General features: G+C 31.9%; 1 protein-coding gene across 1 annotated transcript; it reads right to left on the bottom strand.

Annotated features, from left to right (window-relative positions):
- Positions 1 to 3683: 3683 nt before the first annotated feature.
- LOC106116656 (atrial natriuretic peptide receptor 2) lies at positions 3684 to 11033 on the bottom strand. The gene is made up of 7 exons (XM_013310546.1): positions 10898 to 11033; positions 10534 to 10678; positions 9067 to 9216; positions 5862 to 6054; positions 5099 to 5273; positions 4485 to 4675; positions 3684 to 4202 (listed from the first exon to the last, which is right to left on the bottom strand). The coding sequence occupies exons 1-7, from the start codon at positions 11031 to 11033 to the stop codon at positions 3705 to 3707; spliced, it is 1488 nt and encodes a 495-aa protein (XP_013166000.1). The 3' UTR covers positions 3684 to 3704.
- Positions 11034 to 23779: the final 12746 nt, after the last annotated feature.

The following is a 23779-nucleotide window of genomic DNA, read 5'->3' as shown; positions in this document are numbered from 1 at the left end:
GCCTTCGACCGCGACTCCATCCGCGTGGATATATAAAAAAAACTTAATTAGTGTAGCCTATGTGTACTTTCAGACTATGTTCTATACATATGCCAAATTTAATGGAGATCCGTTCAGTAGTTCTAGATATATCTTCAAACACCCATCCATCCATCCACATCACATCCATCTAAACATTGGAATTTTATATTAGTAAGTTGAATAAAAAGCTGCTCTTCAAGGCATAAATTCGAAAAAAAGATGTATAAATAGTATCCTACGTTCTTCTCCTGGCTCTAAGCTACCTCCTCGCCAATTTTCAGACATATCGGTAAAGCCGTTCTTGAGTTATAGTGTAACTAACACGACTTTCTTTTATATATATATAGTTTTTTTTTAACGTAGCTAGTCGGAGTTACCCAGTTTCCTAGTTCACCTTTTACTTTAAAAATGTATGCGATATTATAAACATCATACGTCACAACAGATAATAAATATCTGATACGGCTTTTATTGACCCAGCATCCGTCAGGTTACATGTTGACGTTTGCGAAGATTGAATTTATCCAACGTTTGTTGTTTGGAAATGAATCAAATTGAAATCGTGACGTGAAATTCTGAGCCCAATTTACTTAATGCATATGTATAGGTTACAGGTTTATACGTTTGATTTACCATTCGGTTACATTTTTCATAAATTATTTTTCTTTTCAATATTATATGGTTCATAGACCTAAAACAGTCACATTCACCCTAATCTAGTGAGTGCAAAATCTTACATAAATTGTCAAAGTTTTGGGGCAGTTGTAATCATTTCAGTTTCTTTCATCATCTCGTAATAAGCCTACTTTATAGTTACTGTAGATTGCCTACCTTAATCGACGGACGAGAGGATGCACAGAAAGAAAATACTTTCCCTTTCCATGCATCCTCTCATCCGGAAATTCCACTTCCCATCCTTTCCTTATAAGAAAAAGGGTGGGAAGGGAAAGAGGACTAAATTAGGCCTCCGGGACGCACACTCATCAAACGAAAAACGGAATTGCTTCCACTTGACGCCTGTCTTCTGTGTGGTCGTGGTATTTCACCGGGCGAGCCAGACCAATTCGTGCGAAGATGTTAAAGCGGGCTCTACCACTGTTAAATCCTTTTCCACTGTTGAAAGAAAAGGGCTGTTTTGAGGGTTAAAAAAACTGTTTTGTTCATTGTAATATATGTTTGTAACTAGTCTGAACGTGTTGATTAGATACTTGAGTTACTATAATACGAGTAAGTTGTCTTTGTATTATTAATTATAATACTTAAATTTATTCATAACTTTGAGGGTTAAAAGAAAGAAAGCGTGTTTCTATACATTTAATATCATTTAATGAATTTTAACAGAACGAGTAATAAACTATACTTCAATATTTCTATTTATGACTAGATATAATATACATAGGTTATTAACATACTCTTATGTTTAAATAAAACACATTTAGACATAAATCAATTCAAACCTTTTCTTTTCAATGTATCGATTGTCGGAAAATTTATTACTTTTCAGCAAATTACATTTATATTATCTTAATAAAAATAAAAACAAGAAATAAATATATTAATTCTTTAACAGATTTGTAAAAGTTTTAAGAATAATAACGTGACTAGAATATTTACTACATATAACCTCTTTATTGATTATTTCATACAAGTGAGACGATTATAGAATTGTCCTTAGTAAGCCTGACTTAAACACACAGTATAAAGAAAAAATCTCCCAAATTCGGTAAAAACAAATGTAAAAAAAAAATAAAATAAAAAAAAATGCTTCTTCAAATGTTAATTATTGTTATTTTATTATTATATTTATCTGAATTAAAACAAATTAAAACTCAAAAATTATTTATCAAACACAATATTAAATACTGTTTTTAAAATGTTGCCACTAAACACATTTTAAAATTTACTAACAGCAAAGAAACAAAATATTAAATTAGAAACGAGGTTGTATTCGATTTATTTTTTATATAAATATTGTAATGCAATAACAACACTAAGCTAATTTACCACTATTTTTAAAACTAATGTATAATTTATATTACACTAAATAGGACAGTGTTTCATAGAGTAGGAAAAACATTAAGAAAAGTACAGAAGTATAAAAGGGTTGGTAAAAACACTACAAACTCTAATATATTATATTTTTCCGTAAACTCTACATTTTATTTATACGAAATTTCTCACTACTGCTTTCATAAAAGACCTTTTAAAAGATCTTATATCTTAATATCTTGTAGACATATATTTATTTTTACGTTAATATTTAATTATGTTATAATCTGTATCCAATTAATTCGCAAAAAGTTGTCTCCTACAAATAATGGGCATTTTAGTGCCATCTAAAAGACCAATACGATTGACCATTCTTTTATATTTATAAGTTTACTTAGCTGTTATCGACTCCGTCCTTTTTTTATACCATACGGTGGCAAACGAGCGAGCGGCCACCTGAAATCGCTGAAATAGCGAAGTGACCGTTGCCCGTAGACATACGCAATTGCATATGCGTTGCCTACCTTTAATCGACGGAAAATATTTTCTCTTCCCATGCATCCTCTCATCCGGAAAGTCCACTTGTACTTCTCATCCTTTCCTTTTAAAAAAAAAAGGTGGGAAGGGAAAGAGGTCTAAATTAGGCCACCGAGACGCACACTCATCAGACGAAACGCGGAATTGCTTCCACTTGACGCCTGTCTTCTGTCTGGTCCGTCCACGCGGGATTTTAAAAAGTAGCTAATTCTCAGACCTACTGAATATGCATTTAAAATTTTATATAAAGTAATCAATCCTTTTCAGATTATGGTAACTAACATTGTGACACGAGAATTTCATAAGATAGTCGGTTGAATGAACATTGAATCTACGAGAAAAGAATTTGCCTATTAAAAATATTCTTGCGTATGTTCTGTACAAAGCTATAAATTAAAAACTACTGCTACATAAGATAAATACTAAAGACATAATTTATTATAGTCATTTTGACCACAAATACATTGAAGAATTTAACATTATCTGACTTAAAATATGTAACCTAAGTCGATTCAAACAATACTATACAGCTCTATATTGTAGTATGTCTATTTAAGGTAGATTAGTTTGATAACTGACGTCTATAAAATATCGAATTTATTTTGTATGAGGATTAATGTTGTACTTAATGGATGGTTGTCATAGTGTCGTACCGTACGTGCGTAACGAACAACTAGGAAGTATCGAGAATCGGTCTTGTAATTATACTAATCGAACAAAATTATTATTATTATACTTTTAAGGTAGGTATTTTATTACTTTTGAATTTATAATCGATATTATTTGGCGATGTCTCGCACAATTAACTAAAAAAAAAACATTAAAAACTTATTTTTGGTCAAAATCTCAATTTTTGGATTAATGTTTTATTTCTTTTGTTTTAAAGAATAAAGTAAGAATATAAAGTAACAATTTTATTTATATTTTAAATCAAATACAAAAATAACTATATTTTCGATTGCAATTTCTACGAGAATAACCATCGAAAATCGAAAATTTTCATAACCGATTTTTATCAACCCATCTCTAGTGACTTGTTAGATGAATTGTCAAACTAATCTATCTTAAACAGACACACTATAGTGCTTTGCACTTTATTTAAGAATTTCAAGAATACATAACTAATAGACCGGGCTTGAATAGACGTTGTTAACTCTTTATACTAATTTTGTTTTACTTTTATTTGAAGTGTCCGCATTAACTCCGCTATTGAATCTATTAACGACATCACGTACTTTTCCTTTACTGATAACCAATTCTTTATCGTATGTAGGAGTGATTAGGCCCTTTTCATTTCCATTGCATATATTTTTGATAGCGTTTGAAGGGTTAAAGGTAGCGCTTTGTGATTTTCTAAATTCTTTAACAGCGTTATCTATGTTATTAATCAGATCTTTAGCGACGAATGTTGCTATTTCATGTTTGATGCGATCTCTCTCGCTGACTAATTCTTCTGGTGTATTTTTGCTTGTGTCCTTTGTTCCGTTACGTTCAGGACTTTGGCTGTGTGTTAGAGAATGTGCAGCAGGACTGTCAGGCCCTTGGAATGTTATGCTCGGATTGGTTTGTGTAATTTGGTTACAATTTATTTCGGTATCTCTTGATTCATTCGGTTTTTCACCTATTAACCAATATGTAACCATTTTGCCTTTACCCTAAAAGGATAGATGATAAATTATATAATGTGAAATAGACACCTCAATATATAAGACTTGTTTTCTTTACTATAAGAGAAGGAAGAAAATATTTCTTTCCAAAAAAAAATGAGAGAAATTGAGAAAATCTGTCGCGGCTTTTTTTTCTTTCTTTCTCATAATTCAAAACATCCACTTCTTCCAAATCCTTTATAACTAAAGACGAATATTTTTTTAAGAATTGAAGCAATAATCAAAAATACAGTCTACAAAAATAGAGTTTTTTTATTAACAATACTTTACCTTCATAGTGATTTCCCCTCGACATTCAAGTTCGAAGCAGTCGTACAAATCTAGTATCTCCTTAGTCTTTGGACTGACGTGTATCTTAAGAGCTTCGCCGTGCGATTCCATCCTCGAGGCGGTATTGACCGTGTCCCCGAACAGACAGTAGCGAGGCATTTTCAACCCCACAACGCCCGCCACACAGGGCCCTGTAATAAAACGTTATTAGCTTCTCGTACACTGTAATCAAGTGATTGCATTTCAGTCTCTGATTTTGTACTTGTTACTTTGTTATTTCATATAAAAAGAACAGTCTGTACTTCATTAGTACTGTACAAATATCAGTATGTAAAATTTTAATTTTTATCAGCTCAAGAATTAACAATTCCTACTCAACTATTTGTTAGGTTTCTTATGTTTTTTTTAATTTTCAACGATATGACTTTACCCTATCTTTTCATTTCCCTTTTACCCTTTTCTACGCTCTACAAGCTCCCTCTTTGAAATGGAGTAATTAAATCTTTGTACCTGACTGCATCCCTTTTGTCCCCTCCCCCGTCTGGTATGGTACTCAACATATTGTACTCCGTCTCTCCTTACGTATTTTAACTAATTTATATATCTTTCGGTACCTGTATGCATCCCGATCCTTAACAACAGCCTCTCCCCCGGCCGGTGTGGTACTGTCTTAACGCGCACTGCTCTGAGCAACGCTAGCGACATTCGTGCGATCTCCGCAGCGTGTCGGCTGCCGTTACGCATCGGTAGACCAGACACCACCATGTATGCGTCACCTATAGTCTCCACCTAGACGAAGGGTTTGAAACCGGTTTAAATTGGTTTAAGCTGGTTTTAACTTGCTTAATATTTATAGTGCAATTTGAAAACGAACTTCAATAGTTAAATTGTGTTCTTCTTTTTATTATTAGGATAAACGACGTCTATAGAATCTTGGTCCGTACTAATTTTTGGACTGTCTATAATTATTTGTACATATCGTTTTACATATTGCTTATAATAAACTAGTACCTGGATAGTAGCTTTGTTCGGTATTTTTTTTTAATTGTGTTTTTTGTAAATTATATTTAAGTACGAATTACTAATAAAATGATGAAATATGAATAATATTTTTCGATTTTACCGATAGAAAAAGTTAAGTTTATGTTTAAGTTGATTATCGATAAAACACGAATAAAATGACATTTTCTAAAAATGATTCCTAGCTAGATCGATTTATCGCCCCCGAAACCCCCTATATACTAAATTTTATGAAAATCGTTGGAGCCGATTCCGAGATTCCAATTATATATACGTAAGATTTTTTTTTATTATTTGCTTTATTTTTTCTTTAATCAAACACTATAGTATTAAAAATTACGATTTAAATTCTTATACCTTATACACGTCGAAATTCTCAATAATTGAATCAAAACTCGTATACAAATCGTTAAGTAGGTCGACAACTTCGAGTGGCGTTGACTCCGCGGAGAGTTTCGTGAAGCCAATGATGTCGCTGAAGTAGATAGTTACTTGGTCATACGTCTCCGCCATCACTGGCTGACCGAGGATGAGCTGTGATGCCACTGACCTATGTAAAGAGAACCATCTAAATAAGTAAAAAAGATAAATTAAGCCTCCGAAACGCTCACTAATCAGACGAAACGCGTTATTGAAAGAAAGAAAAAGTTTTTATTACAGGACAGGAGAACTATAACCTTATAGTAATAAAAAAATTGCACATAACTGAGAAATTAAATTAAACTTAAGTTACAATTTATGGTTATTTTGGATAATCTCGTGATGCCCACACTAGGCATTGTGTGCTATTAGTATCGTGGCTATTAGTAAATAGAATTTCACTTCACACCTGTCTTCTGTATGGTCGTGTTTTGTACAGAGCATAAGGTGTGAATACATGCATCACAATTGTCGGCGTCTACCACGTTACGAATAATGTACACCTGCATTATTATCGTCTTAGGGACTTCTTTAAAATCTGAATCAGAAAGTCTTCATTAAGCAAATACTTAAGAACTGAAGAACAATCTTATTTATTGATAAAAACATCATGAAAATTTCTAGAATCCTTTCTAGCATAACAAGCAAACATAAGCAAAATATAACGAAACAAACTCAGGGCGTACACCAATGTGAACTAGAAAACAGAAGTCTTTATCAATTGAAGCGCCAATAGCCTAATGGTTTAAGTTAAGGATTTCCGATCATTAGGTCGGGGGTTCGAATCCCATTCGACTATTGTTTAAAATATGTCCTAGCTCAATCATAGAGCTTAATTGGTACAAGAAATATTATTATACTAAATTAAGAAAAATCTGCTAAAATTTTTAATAAAAACAAAAAAAAATCCAAAAAATGTTATGTTTCCTCAGGGTTCGAAAAGAATGGAGTTTTAAGTTAACATTAATATGCTTTCAACGAAAACCATTGTAATATTATATCTTTTTTTTTCTTGAGTTCAGTGACAATATAGATAAAACTTAAGTACACACTTAGATACTAAAGTTTTACTCCAGCGTAGAACTAAAGTGCACTTAGTTGGACGTACTTGGTGAGATTTTGTTAAGATACAGGATAAAATTACACTTAAGTTATACACAGCTAAGTTCTTTTGTAGTTAAAATTAGAATTGGTAAAACTCATTTGATAACTTAGTTTATGATAATTTTACGACAAAAAAACATGAGGCCCGGTATTGTTAATTATGTACATGAAAATTAAGTGTTTGAACTTGCTTTATAATTTTATGATTTTAATCTGTGACTATTTACTTATATTATTTTTTTTATTCCATAAGGTGGTAAACGAGCGAGCGGCCACCTGAAATCGCAGAAATAGTGAAGTGACCGGTGCCCATAGACATACGCAATTGCATATGCGTTGCCTACCTTTAATCGACGGAGGAGAGGATGTACAGGAAGAAAAAATATTTTCCTTTTCCATGCATTCTCTCATCCAAAAAATAGTCCTCTCTCTTATAAGGAAAGGATGGGAAGTGGAAGTGGACTTTCCGGAGTCCGAGTGTCCGCTCGCTCGTCTGCCACCTTATGATATAAAAAAAAATCCACTTCCACTTCCCACCGTTTACTTATAAGACAAAGAGTGGGAAGGGAAAGAGGACTAAATTAGGCCTTCGGGACGCACACTCATTAGACGAAACACGAATTACTTCCACTTGATGCCTGTCTTCTGTGTGGTCGTGGTATTTCACGGGGCGAGCGGGGTCAATTCGTGCGAAGATGTTAAAGCGGGCTCTACCACTGTTACCACTCTGCTCTTTCTTCTTCCTTTGTATTCACGTTTATTTCGTTACCACTGACGTATAATTGTAATACACAATCGTATGAATTAATTAGACCGTAACAAAGTTTACTCTTGTATGATTAATGAAGTCAATCAATCATAATAAGATGAGAGGTTGTTTGTAACTAACATAATACAAACTTGTTTTAATTTAATAGTAAGTAAATATTTCTACATCAATTAGACAGTTTTTTATAACAAAAGGGGCCAAACTAACAGCGAGAACACCGAGGTGTTCAACGACGCCCATGGACATCAGCAATACCAGAGGAACCGCAGATTCGTTGCCGACCTTTGAGATAGTGATAAGCTCGCTTCTTGAAGGACCCTAAGTCGTAGCGGTTTGGAAATACCGCCGAGGACAGACCATTCCACAACGCTGCTGTGCGAGGCAGGAAGTTACGCGCACAATTTAATAACTAAATACGATAATTAATATGTATATAAAATGTTTTTCAACTATTATTTTGATGGTTAATTATTCCACAGTTCCATTTTATAATTGATTTAAACGCTTTTATTTAATCTCAAATGTAGTGCAAAGCGCCAATAGCCTAATTTTTAAGGGTACGGATTTCCGACGAGGTCGGGCGTTCGAATCCCGTCATTCGATTATTGTCGTAAACCATATCTTAGCAAAAGCCTAGAGCTTAGTTGGAATAGTATGAAAAAACATTAGTAAATTAACAAAAAAAAATGCAAAACATAAATAAAAGAGTTTGTAATAGAATGAAAACACTAGCTAACAATTTACTTTAAAACTACAACTTTTTAAACTTCAGTTTGTTATAAAACTACTCCTCAGGTCGGATAAGTGTATAAACAATTAACTTCAAAGCTAAAGTTTTAAACTTAACCCAAGTAACAATTATAAGTTTAAAACTTACTCCACGGAAGATGTAACTTTAAAATAAATTCTTTCCTAAGAAATTTATAAGAAAACAACGAAGAGTTAACAAAAAAAGTCGTCTAAAATAGATCTGGGTTCATCCTTCGCGTCCAAATCCCGTCAAAATCAGTCCAACTATCCCATAGATTACCCGAAACTAACGCGGCTTTGGGAACAGACATACACACATAAAGACAAAAACTCATGTGTATGAAATACAGATATTTTAATTTTATTAATAGTCACTAAAATTAGTTAAAAATACACTACCTTTCAAAGCAATTTATCTTTAGGAAGTAGATGTAATTTATATTTGACTCAAATAAACAGAGTAAGTTAAACAAAATCTTCTGAATTACCTCAGGTAACAATTATAAGTTTAAAACTTACTTAGGTAACAGTTGATATAATAACTCTTCACATTTCCTTTTCTCTTCTAGATAGTCTGATGTTCGTTCTTCAACTAGAGCTTCCAAGTTGTTCGCGTATTGTTCCACTTGTGTCAGTAACATGTCCAAACGAGTTGACGTCTCGCAATCTCTGTTAACAATAATATCTTTAACAATAACTAGGTATCAAGCATCTATATCTCGTTTAGACTAATTTATCAATAGACTAACGGTCACCCACGACTCCGCCTGCGCAGAATTAAAAAAAAAACATATTAAGTAACCTATGTGCACTTCCAAATTATGTTCTATACGTACGCTATATTTCATCGAGATCTGTTCAGCCGTTCTGGAGATATCTTCAAATAAACATTCATACATTCACCTAAACATTCACATTTATAATATTAGTAAGATTTCAGGCTGATATTTCTGTTCTATTGTTTCTGAACTTAACAATTGAGTGTGCCATAGACAATGATTGTCCCTTAGACGTAATAATGGAGTAGTCAAAAAAATAAACCCAAAATAGTCAAAAAAAATGAAAATGTAAACACAATTTTAATTAGAGTAAATATTTTTAAACAGTTTTTCTATCCTAAAAACTTATACTTTAAATTATCATAGAATGTCCTAAAAAGAAAATGTATGGTGTGTATTGTGAAGGAAAAAATATCAAAAGTTATATTGCTACAACCCATATATAATATTGTTTGAGTGGGTGCGAATTTATAAATGACGTATTCAAAAGGGTATCAAAAAAAACATAGAAACTATTCAGATATATTTATCTTGTGAAATCAAGACAAGTGCGTTTTATTACTTATTTGACTAGGCAAAGATTTCACTCATAAGAACTAGGCAGTGATAAAAATATTAACACTATACAGCGTGTCCCAAAATTCAATTATAAAACGATAATGGTGTATAGCCAGAACGATACACATAATTTAATTTGACTGTTTTCGAAAATTTTAAGAAAAACAGTGAAATCAAATTATTTTTTGTGCTTAAATTACGAATGTTTAGGCGCCATTTTTAACTGAAATCAATAGTTATGTTACTTAGGTAGCTAATTAAAAAAATTGCAGGAATAACTTCAAAGTTGTAGCCACAGTGTCTAATCATATGGTGGAGGGTATCAAATTATAAGTAAAGTTACAAAAGTTAATGTAACTTTTAAACAAAAAGAATTGGATTTTTTTGTATTTTTCCCCGTGTAGGTATCGATCCGCCTATATACCATTACCGTTTTATCGTTGAATTTTGGGACACTCTGTATATACACAATGTACTTACGACAATATTAAGAAAGATATTTTGTATAGTGTCTTTCTATTAAAATGATTCTTAAGGTGGGATTGTTTAAGGTACATACACTTCAAAAATCTTCCATAAATTGTTCCGAGTATACACTTTTTAATTCATGTTTTTGTAAAAAAAAAACTTTATAATAAGAGAAACTTACTTGTTTATTTTCTGAATATTTTCTTTAAGTGCTGAGAAATCCGGACGATCATCTTCCGGCAATGTCCAAGGCGGTTCCCCCGTCAATGATTGTCTTGGTGATGCGGACAATGGAGACGTTCCTCGATTCCTCATATCAGCATTCCCTATGTTAAAAATATAAGATTTTGTAAATGCAACTCTAATTTTACAAAATTCTGTAATTCTTCACTTTCTCTCTTCACTCTCTTTTACAATTATCATGATAAATACTGATTAATTATAATAAAAACTAACGAGACAATTATATGTACATTTTTATAGAAAGAATTACAAATTTAAATACAAAACTAAGTCGAATTTGACGTGGAAATTAAAACCGTTACGTTTAAATTTGTCTTCCAAGATGGCGGCGCAGTAGTCGCAGGCGAGCGTGCAGTGCGGCCTGCGCATCTCTAGCAGTGGACTGACAGCGCGTCTCGGACTGGGCGAGTCCGCGCCACCAGGTGGCACCAGCGACATTCTGATAGACTAGACTAGAAAAATATTTAATTCGGTAAATTTCAATTTTACAAAATAATGTAAAGAAACGTGTTGTAAAATTGATTAATAAAAAATTACGTAAATTACTATTTTCTATAAATTACTCGATTATTTTGTACAGAGTTTGCAGGTTTGATACAAGAACGTATATGACTCGTTTTATTTTAAACCTTCGACACAGAATATAGGAAACATTAAGGGGAATTTATTTAAAAATAATATGGGTAAGTTTTATAAATAGGTTCAGTGTTCAAATGATTTGATAAAGAGGTTCTGTGCAGCTGGGGCGATGAACTCGTAATCTATTTAACTATTGGATCCAACGCCAATAAACTTTTACAAATAAAACATCTTTTTACACTTTTTCCTTCAAACTTTTTACTAACTCAAAGGTGATTTTTATAACAATCAATCCCATTATTGACTACTATCCCACCTTACAATAAATTGTTGCGTGTTTCGCGAAATTTAAATGTGGGTTTTTTTTAAAACCTAATCTTTAATCTCAGTTTACTGCAATAGCTTAAAAAACGGTTTCGAGAAATGTCCTTAATTAGTTTTAATCAACGAGGAAGTGAAATCTCTTGTAATTAAGTAAGTACCATTGCTTAATTTTGATTCAGAAGAACTTGATTCGGAAACTTTCCATTTGAAGAAAAAACTTCTATCACATTTTATTTGTTAGCAACCTTTTCGTTAGTAAAAATAAGTTGAAAATAAATACAGTAATATTGATTTTCTCAAAATACTTTTAATTAACTTATAAAGTAAATTCACTTGGTATTTTAGCTCCCCCTCCTCGGTATATTTCGTGATTTTTTTCGAACCCTTCCCCCGCTTTCGAGCCTTACGTGATTTATGGATCATCCTGTACATCTTTTTTGTAAATTAAAAAATTTAGATTTTTTTAATTATAATAGAATTTAGTAACGCAAGTAAATACTCTAAACTTAGGATCTATAGTAAATAAGGTTTACAAGATTTTCAACGGAGATTAAAGGGACTCCTGCCTCTCTGAATTGAGGTTGGCCGAACCTCTATTAAGGTCGAGTAGAAAGGCGGCAAAATGGTGGATGCGTTAACTCACTTAAGATTTTCGGTTTATCTCGAATTAAACTTTCCTTATTTAAAAAATATTTCCTTAATACTACCATCTAATGTCTTTAAAAACAAAGAACAGGCTTAATAATAATAATTTAATATTTAAATATTGCGATTTTTAGCGAAACAAACATAATAATAAACAAACCCGAGTAATTGTTGTAACAATTTGACACTGATTAAAAAACAAATAAAAACGTCACTATTTCAAGTAAAATAAATGTTACAATCGCGGCAATATAAGTCTTCGAAACCCAGCGATTTTAGTCGCTTGATGGCAGAGCAAATTTATACATTTCAAATGTAGCTATATAGGTACTGAATAGACGACTCGCGTCGACACAACAACGTATATGGAGCGCACTCGATAAACGCAGATGCCATATTAGTTTCATATATTTACATTGCCTAGTGTCATCATCATCAGCTCACTATATGTCCCCACCGAGTAGCTCGGAGCCTACCCTAAGTTAAGGGTGTCTAAACCAAAGTCAACCACGCTGCGAGTGCGGGTTGGTTGACTTCACACATATCTTTGAATTTCTTCTCAGATATGTGCAGGTTGCATCACGATGTTTTCCTTCATCGTAAGAACGTCGGATAAATGTACATATGTAAATCGGAAATAGAAAAACACATAGGTACATGGCGGGATTCGAACTCAGGACCTACAGATTGCGAGTCAAGTGCTTGACTCCTGAGCCACCGACGCTCCTTGCCTTGTGTACTAAGGATCAATTACTTTGCATAACTAATCTACATTATACGTCAAGTTAAATCAACATTTTCTACGCCTACATTGCCTAATAATCATTAGTTACGTTGTTGGTATTAACTGAGAAATTAATTCAATTTACTACCTACGCAATACGTAATAAAGTCGGAAGTAGGTTGGGATACATAAATAACATCATAAACACTGTATAATTATAAGGAGTGGCCGAGCAGTAAACAGAACATTACAAGATTTATTAACCATTTGAATCCATCAAGACTTAAGTAATTAAATAATTGTTGTCTCCGTTTGCTTCAAAGATGGAAAGAGGGATGGCACTATGTCTTTGTACAAGAGCTTCCGATGTAAAAATTATGAGTTAGAACTTAAAAAAAGTTATTATATGTCTTAATTTCAACGGTTATTTTAGACGTTTTAATTTCATTAAAAATTAAATTAATTACTAATTATATCCTTCTAATTTTATAAATCAGAATGTTTGGATGGATAGATGGATGTTAGAAGGTATCAACACAACGGCTTAATGAATCTCGCTAAAATTACGCATAGCTATAGAACATAGTCTGGAAAAGCACATAACCTACTAATTAAGTTTTTTTCCGCGCAGACGGAGTCGCGGGTGGTACTTGTTCTTATAAATAACAATCCATATTATCGAAGTAGAAGACTATTAGGCGATCGATGTAAAACTTACGAGTATGTTCAGAGTAAATAAAACATCCCTAGTAATCCTGTAAGCCTCGTAAGATATATAGAAATAAATTGAAAGTGTAGGGCTATTTATTTTACTGCTACGGCTTTCTAAATGGTCATCTATAAATATCACGCCCAAGGGATAAGTTTGGAGAATATCTGTTAGGCTGTATACTTCTTACTAAAATTATAAATGCGAATGCTTCATGGTAAGATGTTTGTTAGGTATCTCCAGAATGACTGCATAGAGATCATAACATAGTCTGGTAGAACATATAGGTTACTAAGTAAGTTTTTTTTAATTTAGCACGGACAGAGTCGAGGGCGACAGCTAGTTATAAATACATCTTATTACATACTTTACTTATTATATGATTAAGAATTTAATATAAGTTACTTTAACGAACTTGAAATAAAAATGTTAAATTAATACTTTATTTGTAAAATGTTTTTCCTTTGCTGGAAAATTAGGGAAATGAATATTTATTCGAAAGAAGCGCAGGTTTTTTGTGCTTTCATAAAAATGCTTTATTAAAATATTTAATTAAAACTCCCGGACGGAGTAAAAATTAAATAAAGAGAGCATGTTCAACGAAATGTTTTCTTCATTAAAATATGTTTCGCATAATTAAATTACATTTTTAATAACAATTTAATAAATTCTATTTTTAATAAGGAACGAATTGTCAATATTTTTTTTAAGTTAGTTAAAAAATTATAAAAACTCATTGAAATTATTTTTTTAATTATTGTTCATTTTCATCAACAGAATCTTGTCATATTTGTCAGTGTTTTGTTTCTGCGTTACTTATAATATATTAATGTAAAGTAAAAAAGAGGTAAAATAATTTTCTTCCGTGAAATGAACCGTATTATAGTTTAGGAAGTAAAAAATTTGTCTTTAAGCAAAGATCTCAGACGCTGCGTGAGACGATTTGGTGTTTTGCCAAAATGCGTAATAAGTTTATTGACCTTTGGCATTTATTGCTATGGTGTTTCAATTTTCAATCCATTTCATATAACTTTATAAATATTTATTTTATTGGTAATGTATGTACGTAAAAGTAACTCTATTTTCCCACTTCTATTCAATTGAATAGAAGTGGGAATTCCCTACAAACAAACAACATACAAACTTTTTACGAATTATATTTTTTAATCATACTCTAACTTAAATTACGCATATTAAGATAAAAAAGTTTTTAACATAACTCAATTAAGCTTACTAAATTTTAATTTAAAACAAAAATAGAATGTACTTCTGGCTTCCTAATGACATAGAGTGGAACTTTCCGTATTAATTTCCAGAAACAAACTTTGATTAATTCGCGCTTCATTTGATTATTAACCCGATGTTATTATACAGAGTGTTATTTTTAAAATATTCAATATACGTTATTCAATAGAAAACTTTACAAGTGAAACCAAAACATAAATAAGCCGCATTGAAAATATAATGACGTCGCGAACAAACAACATTGCTGCCCTTCTCACACGAAAGGTCGAATTGTTAACTTTATAAGTATTTAGATTGACGTAAAAACATGAAATAATTCTCAAAGTACATACTATATATGAATGTGTCCTATTCTTATATAGGTCTTGCTTTAATTTAGTAACTAGCTGTCGTCCGCAGCTCCGTTCGCCGAACTTAAAAAAACTTAATTAGTAGCTTATGTGTTCTTTCAGACTATGTTCTACATCTAACATTTCAGCAAGATCCCTGAAGCCGTTCGGGAGGTACATCTATTATAATATTATTAAGATTATTAAATGCGGCAATATATCTTTATATATAAAATTCTTCAGTGAGTATGTATGTCACTGAACTTCTCTCAAACGACTGGACCGATTTTGATGAAATTTTTTGTGTGTGTTCAAGGGGATCTGGGAATTGTTTAGATTCACAATTTTCATCAAATATTAACTTTATATTAATTTATTCAAATTAAAGACGTGTAGACAGGACAACGTCTGTCGGGTCCGCTAGTTACATTATAAAGCTTTACAGGTCATACTGTGGAATTTAAAATATATAAAGACCACAATATATAACAAACGTGATAATTACATACTATTTAATATTTAACTGCAGTTTAAACCCTTGAATACGTTTCCTGTTTATAATACAAAAGTTTTTTAATACTCTATCTCTCAGACTTGACATTTCCAGAGTAAATCTTTGGTAAAGTCGTTAAGAATAATTTTCACACAATTATCATTAAAAATATTTAGCTACTAAAAGCAAAAAGCTATTTGTATGAATATATAGAACATTGAAAAGCATTTTATTTGCAAAGCTAATAGAAAAGTTAATGTAATGTTTGAAATTCAAACGAATAACTCCGGTCATGGAAAGTTAAATATTGATTTTAGGACAGTCGTAATTTCAATTTTGTTTTTATTGGTTACTACAAAGTACTATTAAGATAATCATCGCGGCTTACTTAAGGCCGAAACTTAGGCAATTAGGTCTCCTATAGAATTCTTGAAGTAAATCTTTCGCCCAATATTACATACATAGTTTTACACTTACTGAAATATTGAAATTCATGTTCATTTGACTGGATTATAAAGAGAAAAATTTACATAATTACTTATTAAATACCTCTTTCGTAATAACTTTACCTTAAACTTAATCGTTAACTTTTATAAGCCTTTAATTTAAGCCTTGTTTGATAACCAAATTATTATGTTCACGCTATTGCGCGATAAAACTTATTTTTGTTGTTATTACTCTTAATAAATATTACGTTAATTACTTTGCTTAAATATTTTAAATTCCTTCTGAACAATATTCTATTATTTCATCTATTATTATCAATTAACATTAACCTTTTCTTAAAATTTTGCATGTATCATATTTCAATTTTACCTAATGTTTTAAATTGTTATAAAACTGTCTGTTTTTATTTATTAACACAACTTCAAAATTACATGTAAATAAGGGAAAAGGCGGCCTTATCATCAGCAATTCTACCAGGCAGTACAGGACAAATACACTAAAATAAATACCAAGAAATCTCAAGAGAAAGTAAATAAGAGCACGAATTATTTAAAATATACTAAACAATAAAATACAGAACAGAAGCTTTTAATTACCTTAGTTGTAAATATAAGCGATGTATACAAATATATAAATTAACGTATTTATATTCAACTTAAAGAAAATTAAAACATAATTATAAAAAAAATTGTACAACTTAAAAAAATATTTATCAAATAAAAACAAATTATATTCATGTTGTAAGGCTTATAAATATACCGGAAACATCAATCCAACTAGTGCTAGACAAAATAACCGTTATCGTTCGATGACCTACATCTCCCGCGTCTAACTTAAATCTACTAACTAAGTAAGCTAACTTAAACTTACATTTTCACTTGTTCCAAGCACTTCACTCACGCACAAATAATTTAATAAAAACGTGTATTTTATGTTAACACGTAATGTTCGTAGAACACCGGTATCATAGACGCGCGACTACGGGTGTAGCGGTCTACGGCTGTAGCGCGACTGTAGCTCGTAGCTACAGCCTACGGTGCTCGAGAGGAATCCCACGATCTGATCGATGAGGCTTCACGCCTAACGTAGCTCTGCTATATATCATTATTTCTACATATATTAAATTGTATATTATGGTCTAATATTGAAATTATATTCTAAATAACAATTTTCATTTCAATTGATGTTAAATAATCGTATTTCGTTCTTCATTTGAATTTTAATCTCGCTCGTAATTCGACGGCGGGGTTCAGTTATGAATAAAAATTTGAAATGTATTTTGCATATTCGTTACCTTTCATAAAAAATAAATAAAATATTAATAAGTATGTTATCGGTTTTTGTTTTTTTTTGCGTTAAATAACATCTTTAATGGAATAAATTGTTAAAGAATTACTATATTATTATTGACATGTAACATTGTATAATCCATAAACTTATTAGCTCTTTGAATTAATAACTTATGAATATTCATTCATCATCAGCTCACTATATAGGGACCGAGGGGCTCGGAGCCTACCCTAAGTTAAGGGTGATTAGGTCATAGTCAATCACGCTGGCCAAGTGCGGATTGGTTGACTTCACACATATCATTAAATTTCTTCTCAGATATGTGCAGGTTGCATCACGATATTTTCCTTCAACGTAAGAACGTCAGATAAATGTAAATATGTAAATCGGAAATCTATTATGAATATAAATTTGGATAAAAAGTAAATTCTTTGTAAGAAACTAAAATACAAGTGAAATAAGATACATTTTCTTTTATAAACAAGTAAAATACAATATACATTTTGCTTGAAAACCCATAGTATCCTAACGCACCATACAAAGTACTCGCTTCCATACATTTCACAGCTTGAAGCGACCCTCGTCTTGTGAAAGGGTACGGAGCATTATTTAAGGTACGGTTCCATTGCGTACCTACATTAAGCCGCGTTAAGCATACTATAGTAGAATGTGTTCGTACGAATGGACAAAAGCATGTGAGAATTTTCTAAGCTTGTTTACATTTGAAAGGAATTCCATTCGAGCAACTCATTTATTTTTATGACCGTCTCGTATAAGAATACGTGTTTACTTATTTCAAATTCCATACATGCATGTTTTATGACAAGAGCGTCGGTGGCTCAGGGATTAAGCACTTGACTTGCTGATCCTGGGTTCAAATCCCGCCATGTAACAATGTTTTATTTTAAATTACGAATTACATTTACATTTACCCGATGTACTCACGGTGAAGGAAGACTTCGTAATACAACCTGCATAACTACGAAGAAATTCAAAGATATGTGTGAAGTCAACCTGCACTCGGCCAGCGTGGTTGGCCTAGTCACCACTAACTTAACGTTAAGTGTTTATTGATGGAGAATTACATTTCACTTCTTGCCATAAACAAATTATTACAAAATATGAACTCTTTATAAAACCCCCAAATATTTTTAAATCTATCATCATTAAGTGAAGTCTTATAATCTTATATGGAAAGTTTTTTTGTATCATTAATGAAGTAAAGTTTCATTTTTAACGAGAAAAGTTTGCCTTTGTTGCGTCTAACAAGTTACAAGGCTGGTTGGAATGAAGCCACAGAGAAAAAAAAAGTCACCCGGGAATTTGCCAAAATTTACGTCTGATAAAATAGACTTAGAAAATTGGAATAGCGCGGAAGAAAACATTTACTTTAATACTTTTGTTTACATTTTCATTTTATCAACAAACTTTCTTTTCTGTTACAAAACAGTATTAGTTATATTTCGTGTAATAACAATAACAATCTAACAAAACAACAATAATTTAATACTATATATAAATATTAAACACTATTTTTTGCCTATGACCTTGTCTGCACGGAATTAAAAAAATAAGTTGCCGATTTGATATGACAATGTGATGTCCTAAAGCCTAGGTGGCTCAGGTGTTAAGCACTTGAATTGTAATCTGCAGTTCCTTGGTTCGAATCCAACTATGTATCAAAATGTTTTTCGATTTACATATGTAAATTTATTTGACATTCTTACAGTGAAGGAAAACATCGTGTTGCAACCTGCACTTATTTGCGAAGAAATTCAAAGATATATCAACCAGTCAACCAGCACTCGGCCAGTATGGTTGACTATGGCCTACTCACCACTTACTTTCGCATTGCATTAGTAAGATGATGGATAAGATTGTTATTCAATATATTACAATTATTGTAACAAAGATGTAGAGAACCTAATTATATCATTAATTAAATCCATCAAGTAAAGTTCTTTATAACATTATTCCGATTTTCTTCTTGTAATTTTCTTATATGTCTAACGTTCGTAATTGGATTCGGTAGTAAATTGTAACTTTATTGGTTCATGTACCGAGAATAATCGTAGAAGACGCCGTCTCACGCTATTACAAAAGTTATTAAACAGCAAATGTAAGAAAGATTCTGGAATTTGTACTATTCTATATAGAACTAAATTTCTTTTCTTTCACTTTGATAATTTACCGTAATTTTATTCTGTGATCTATGAACTGATTTGAATAATAATTTTTTCATATTTAACATCTTATATAGAAAATTCTCTAGTTTCAATTTTTATTACAACTCCTCCGAAACTGCTTGAGTTTTTTATGAAATTTTATACGCACATTCAATAGCTCTATGAATCGGGTACTATCTATATTTTACCTCGCACGGACAGAGTCGCGGGCGACAGTTATTTTTACTGTATAATTAATACAAATTAAAAAGTATATTATGTGACATTATTCTATGTTCGATTTATAAATATATAAACGTGTTTATTGAAAGAAATAATCTTATTTATTCGATACTTTTGGTTTTAACATTTAATAGAATGACAAATACATTTTTTATACTTTGTTTTTCTATAGAAACATTTTTTTTATTGTGAATCACTTTGTAAACAAAAGAATAAAGGAAGCTTTTATTAAAATACTTCAATGACGCCGCTCTCGGAAATGACTCTATAAAAATATCGCTCGATTGTAATAAAATTGTGAAAGCTTTTAACATTTAATGTTCAATGGAAAGATTTGATGGTATTTTACTTATGTACTCGTATAAAGCATTTCACGCGTTTGTTTCCGAAAGCTAGAACATACAATTTTCATGATTTTTGTAATACCTACTAAATAGAAAATAAAAAGAAAAGAAAGTTACACCAACACTTTGGTACAAAAATAGACTAAATAAAAAGATAGTCTAAATAAGAATACGGATAAATAAGAGTAAAAATGAGATCGTATAATAAATACTGTAATTTAAATAACGAAAACTGACGAGGCACTTAAGTTTTCATTTCCATCATTGACTATTTACACATATGTCATAAATCTGCCCTTATCCCTACGGAGGATAGGCACATTATGTACTTCTCCTACCTACATCTCTATCAGCCGTCGTATTTGAATTCGTCCCTTCTTACGTATATCTTCTTTCACGAAAAAAAAATTATTATACTTATACATTTCTTCATTTGATATATAAACACGGCTAAACACTCACGTACATTCGTCCCGCGGCACCGACTAGTTTCGGCACCAAATATACTTGAGTGTTTAGCCGTGTTTATATACGTTTAGCCAGTTTAGTATAATGTCTCACGAAAGTTTGAACTATTTAATTTCTTCATTTATTTATAATTTTCTATCAAAAATCAAACTACTCCATCAGATATTGATTTGTACATTACCCAAGTTCATTCCAAGTCATAACGACGTAACAATTGGTGGTTTAACTTGAATAACGCTGTTGAGACGTGCTACTGTATATTAAGTTGATGTTAAGTTAGTTCTAAGCACAGGTACGTACAACATTTAAAAGTCAAATGTGCTACGAGTAGCCACAACTTCATTTTCTTTTACAATGTGCATGTCTAGGAAAAAAATATTTTTTATTATTTTTACTTAAATAAAGAAAACAACGAGCTTTATTTTTATATAATTCGGAAAGGTTTTTATTTAAAAAGCACAAAGGAAAATTGAATTTTATTTATTAAATAACCATAATACAATAATAATAAAAAGTGTGTAAAAAATGCTTAAAACTTGTCGACTTTTTCAAAAAGTAATAAACAATCTTCGGATTATTACTTACTAAAATTTCATTTCTGCAAAAACTTCGGATAACAATATATATATACATTCCCAATATGAAAGTCGAGGAAAAGTAAAATAAAATAACAATAATTAAGAGTGCTTTATTTTGACGCGTGTCTTCTATATGGTTTTGATATTGGACCGGTCGAGTCGGCCTATTTCTACCACAGACGTTGATGCTGGCGTCAAATAATGTTACTTCTTACTAATATTATAAATGTGAATGTTTGGATGGATGGTTGGGTGGATGGATGTTTGTTCGAAGGTATCTATAACACGGCTGAACGGATCTTTATGAAAGTTGGCATACATTATATAAAACATAGTCAGGAAGAATTTTGTTTGTTTTTCATTCCGCGTGGACGGACTCGCAGGCAACAGCTAGTACATAAATAAAGATGAGCAAGTAAAAACAATAATTTATCATATTTTTACTTCTTTACCCTGTTCGGTGTTGACTAGTAAGAAATAAATAATTAACTTTAATATAAACATACATATGTAAAGTCATACAAATATATATGTCAAAAATAAATGTTGCTACAAAACATGTATCCTTCATATGTTCAATATATGGTATCATCATATACAAATAAATCTTTCGTTACTTTCGTTTACTCCATCAGAGTATCTGAGGAAAGTAAACATATTTGATATCTCGACAAAATCTTACTATTCATATATGTCAAGGTAGTCAACCATTATCTTGCAATATTATATCTTTGTTTACTTACATATATCTTTAATATGAAGAGCGTTAGTGGCTCAGGGGTCAGAGCACTTGACTCGTAATCTGCAGGTCCTAGGTTCTAATCCCGCCATGTACTAATGCGTTTTTCGATTTTCGATTTACATATGTGATAAACATCGTGATGCAATCTGCACATATCTTAGAAGAAATTCAAAGATATGTGTGAAGTCAATCAACCCGCATTGGGCCAGCGTGGTTGATTATAGTGCATTCACCCCTAACTTAGGGTAGACTGCAAGCCTCTCGGTGGAGACGTATAGTAAGCTGATGATGATGATGATCCATGTTCAAAATAAAAACAATGCAATTTGACAGGTGCTTATTTCTTAATAATTCATTGAGTAAATAGCATAACATAAATGTAGAATATTATGGAAGACTGTTATTTTCAAAGTTTTATTAGTAAGAACACTCCATAATACAAGTATTGTCCGTTAAAGCTGTCGCCAACGTCCATACCACGTTGAACACACCGGTTCTCGTCCGATCACCGAAGTTAAGCAACGTCGGGCGCGGTCAGTACTTGGATGGGTGACCGCCTGGGAACACCGCGTGATGTTGGCTTTTTGCTATTTTTTTGTATTTAACAGATTCAAAATAGTAAACTTAACTGTGGTTTTACCAAACTTTTGTTTTTTGTGTACAAAATATTTTTGATTGCAAATTGTGACACAAAAATACGGTAAAGTTGTCGCCAACGTCCATACCACGTTGAATACACCGGTTCTCGTCCGATCACCGAAGTTAAGCAACGTCGGGCGCGGTCAGTACTTGGATGGGTGACCGCCTGGGAACACCGCGTGATGTTGGCCTTTTGCTATTTTTTTTCCAAATAAAAATAGAAAAGACAACGTATCGTATTTGTGATATTAAATTTAATAAGCATCCCTTTACCCTCATTATTTACCTGACCATATAACGATACTATTTCTACAAACAAATTAAATCACCTAACTTCGAACAACTTACTTGCCTGATCTATCATCTTTAATGATAAGTAAAGCAATTAAGTTTATAACTTATAATTTTAACACAACAAATAATTTTAATAAATATTTTTAACTCGGCAAACTTAAGTCTTCTAAAAGAGTAGTTCAAATGAGAATTTTAAAATGCACACCGGCGCCTGCAGATAACCACAAAGCCTTTGATCCGTACCGTCTCACACCTCTGTAACAATACAGAACTTTGAACGTAGCGCTACATACAAGGTAAATGGAACTGATTTTAAAAAGCGAGCAAAATTATATTTGAAAGTACACATCGTTATTTTAAAATACAATTGGACTTAAATTATTTAAATTAGTGAATATATTATATAATAATGTCTACATACAATTTTAAACATGCATTCTATGATTGGACTGGCTCAGGAATCATAGCTCTTGGTTTGTAAGGTGCAGGTACTGGGTATGAATCGCCATGTACCAATGTGTTTTCCGATTTACATAGGCACATTTATCGGACTTTCTTATGGCGAAGGAATCATTGTGATGCAACAATAATCTGTGAAGTCAACCCGCACTGGGACATCGTGGTTGAATATGGCCTAGTCACCACCAACTTAGGGTGGGCTCCGAGCCTCTCAGTGGGGACGTGTAGTGAGCAGATGATGATGTTGACACTAAGGCGATTGTCACAAATCTTCGTGCTAGGTCCACTGAATTACGCATACTTTACTCTTTTGTTTTTAACGTCTCATGAACGTGCCTTAGTGACGTTCTCCGGAACTTACTAAAGTACCACTTAAACGTACATGTCATTGTCTTCGCTAACTTTAATATTGACATTAAGTGTAAGAATCTTTTTTGTAAGAAACCGTTCTTTATCGTAATTTTTTA

Source organism: Papilio xuthus, unplaced genomic scaffold, assembly GCF_000836235.2.
Source record: "Papilio xuthus unplaced genomic scaffold, Pxut_1.1 DF827714.1, whole genome shotgun sequence".
Lineage (NCBI taxonomy): Eukaryota > Metazoa > Arthropoda > Insecta > Lepidoptera > Papilionidae > Papilio > Papilio xuthus.
This window is presented reverse-complemented; position numbering and strand designations above follow the sequence as displayed.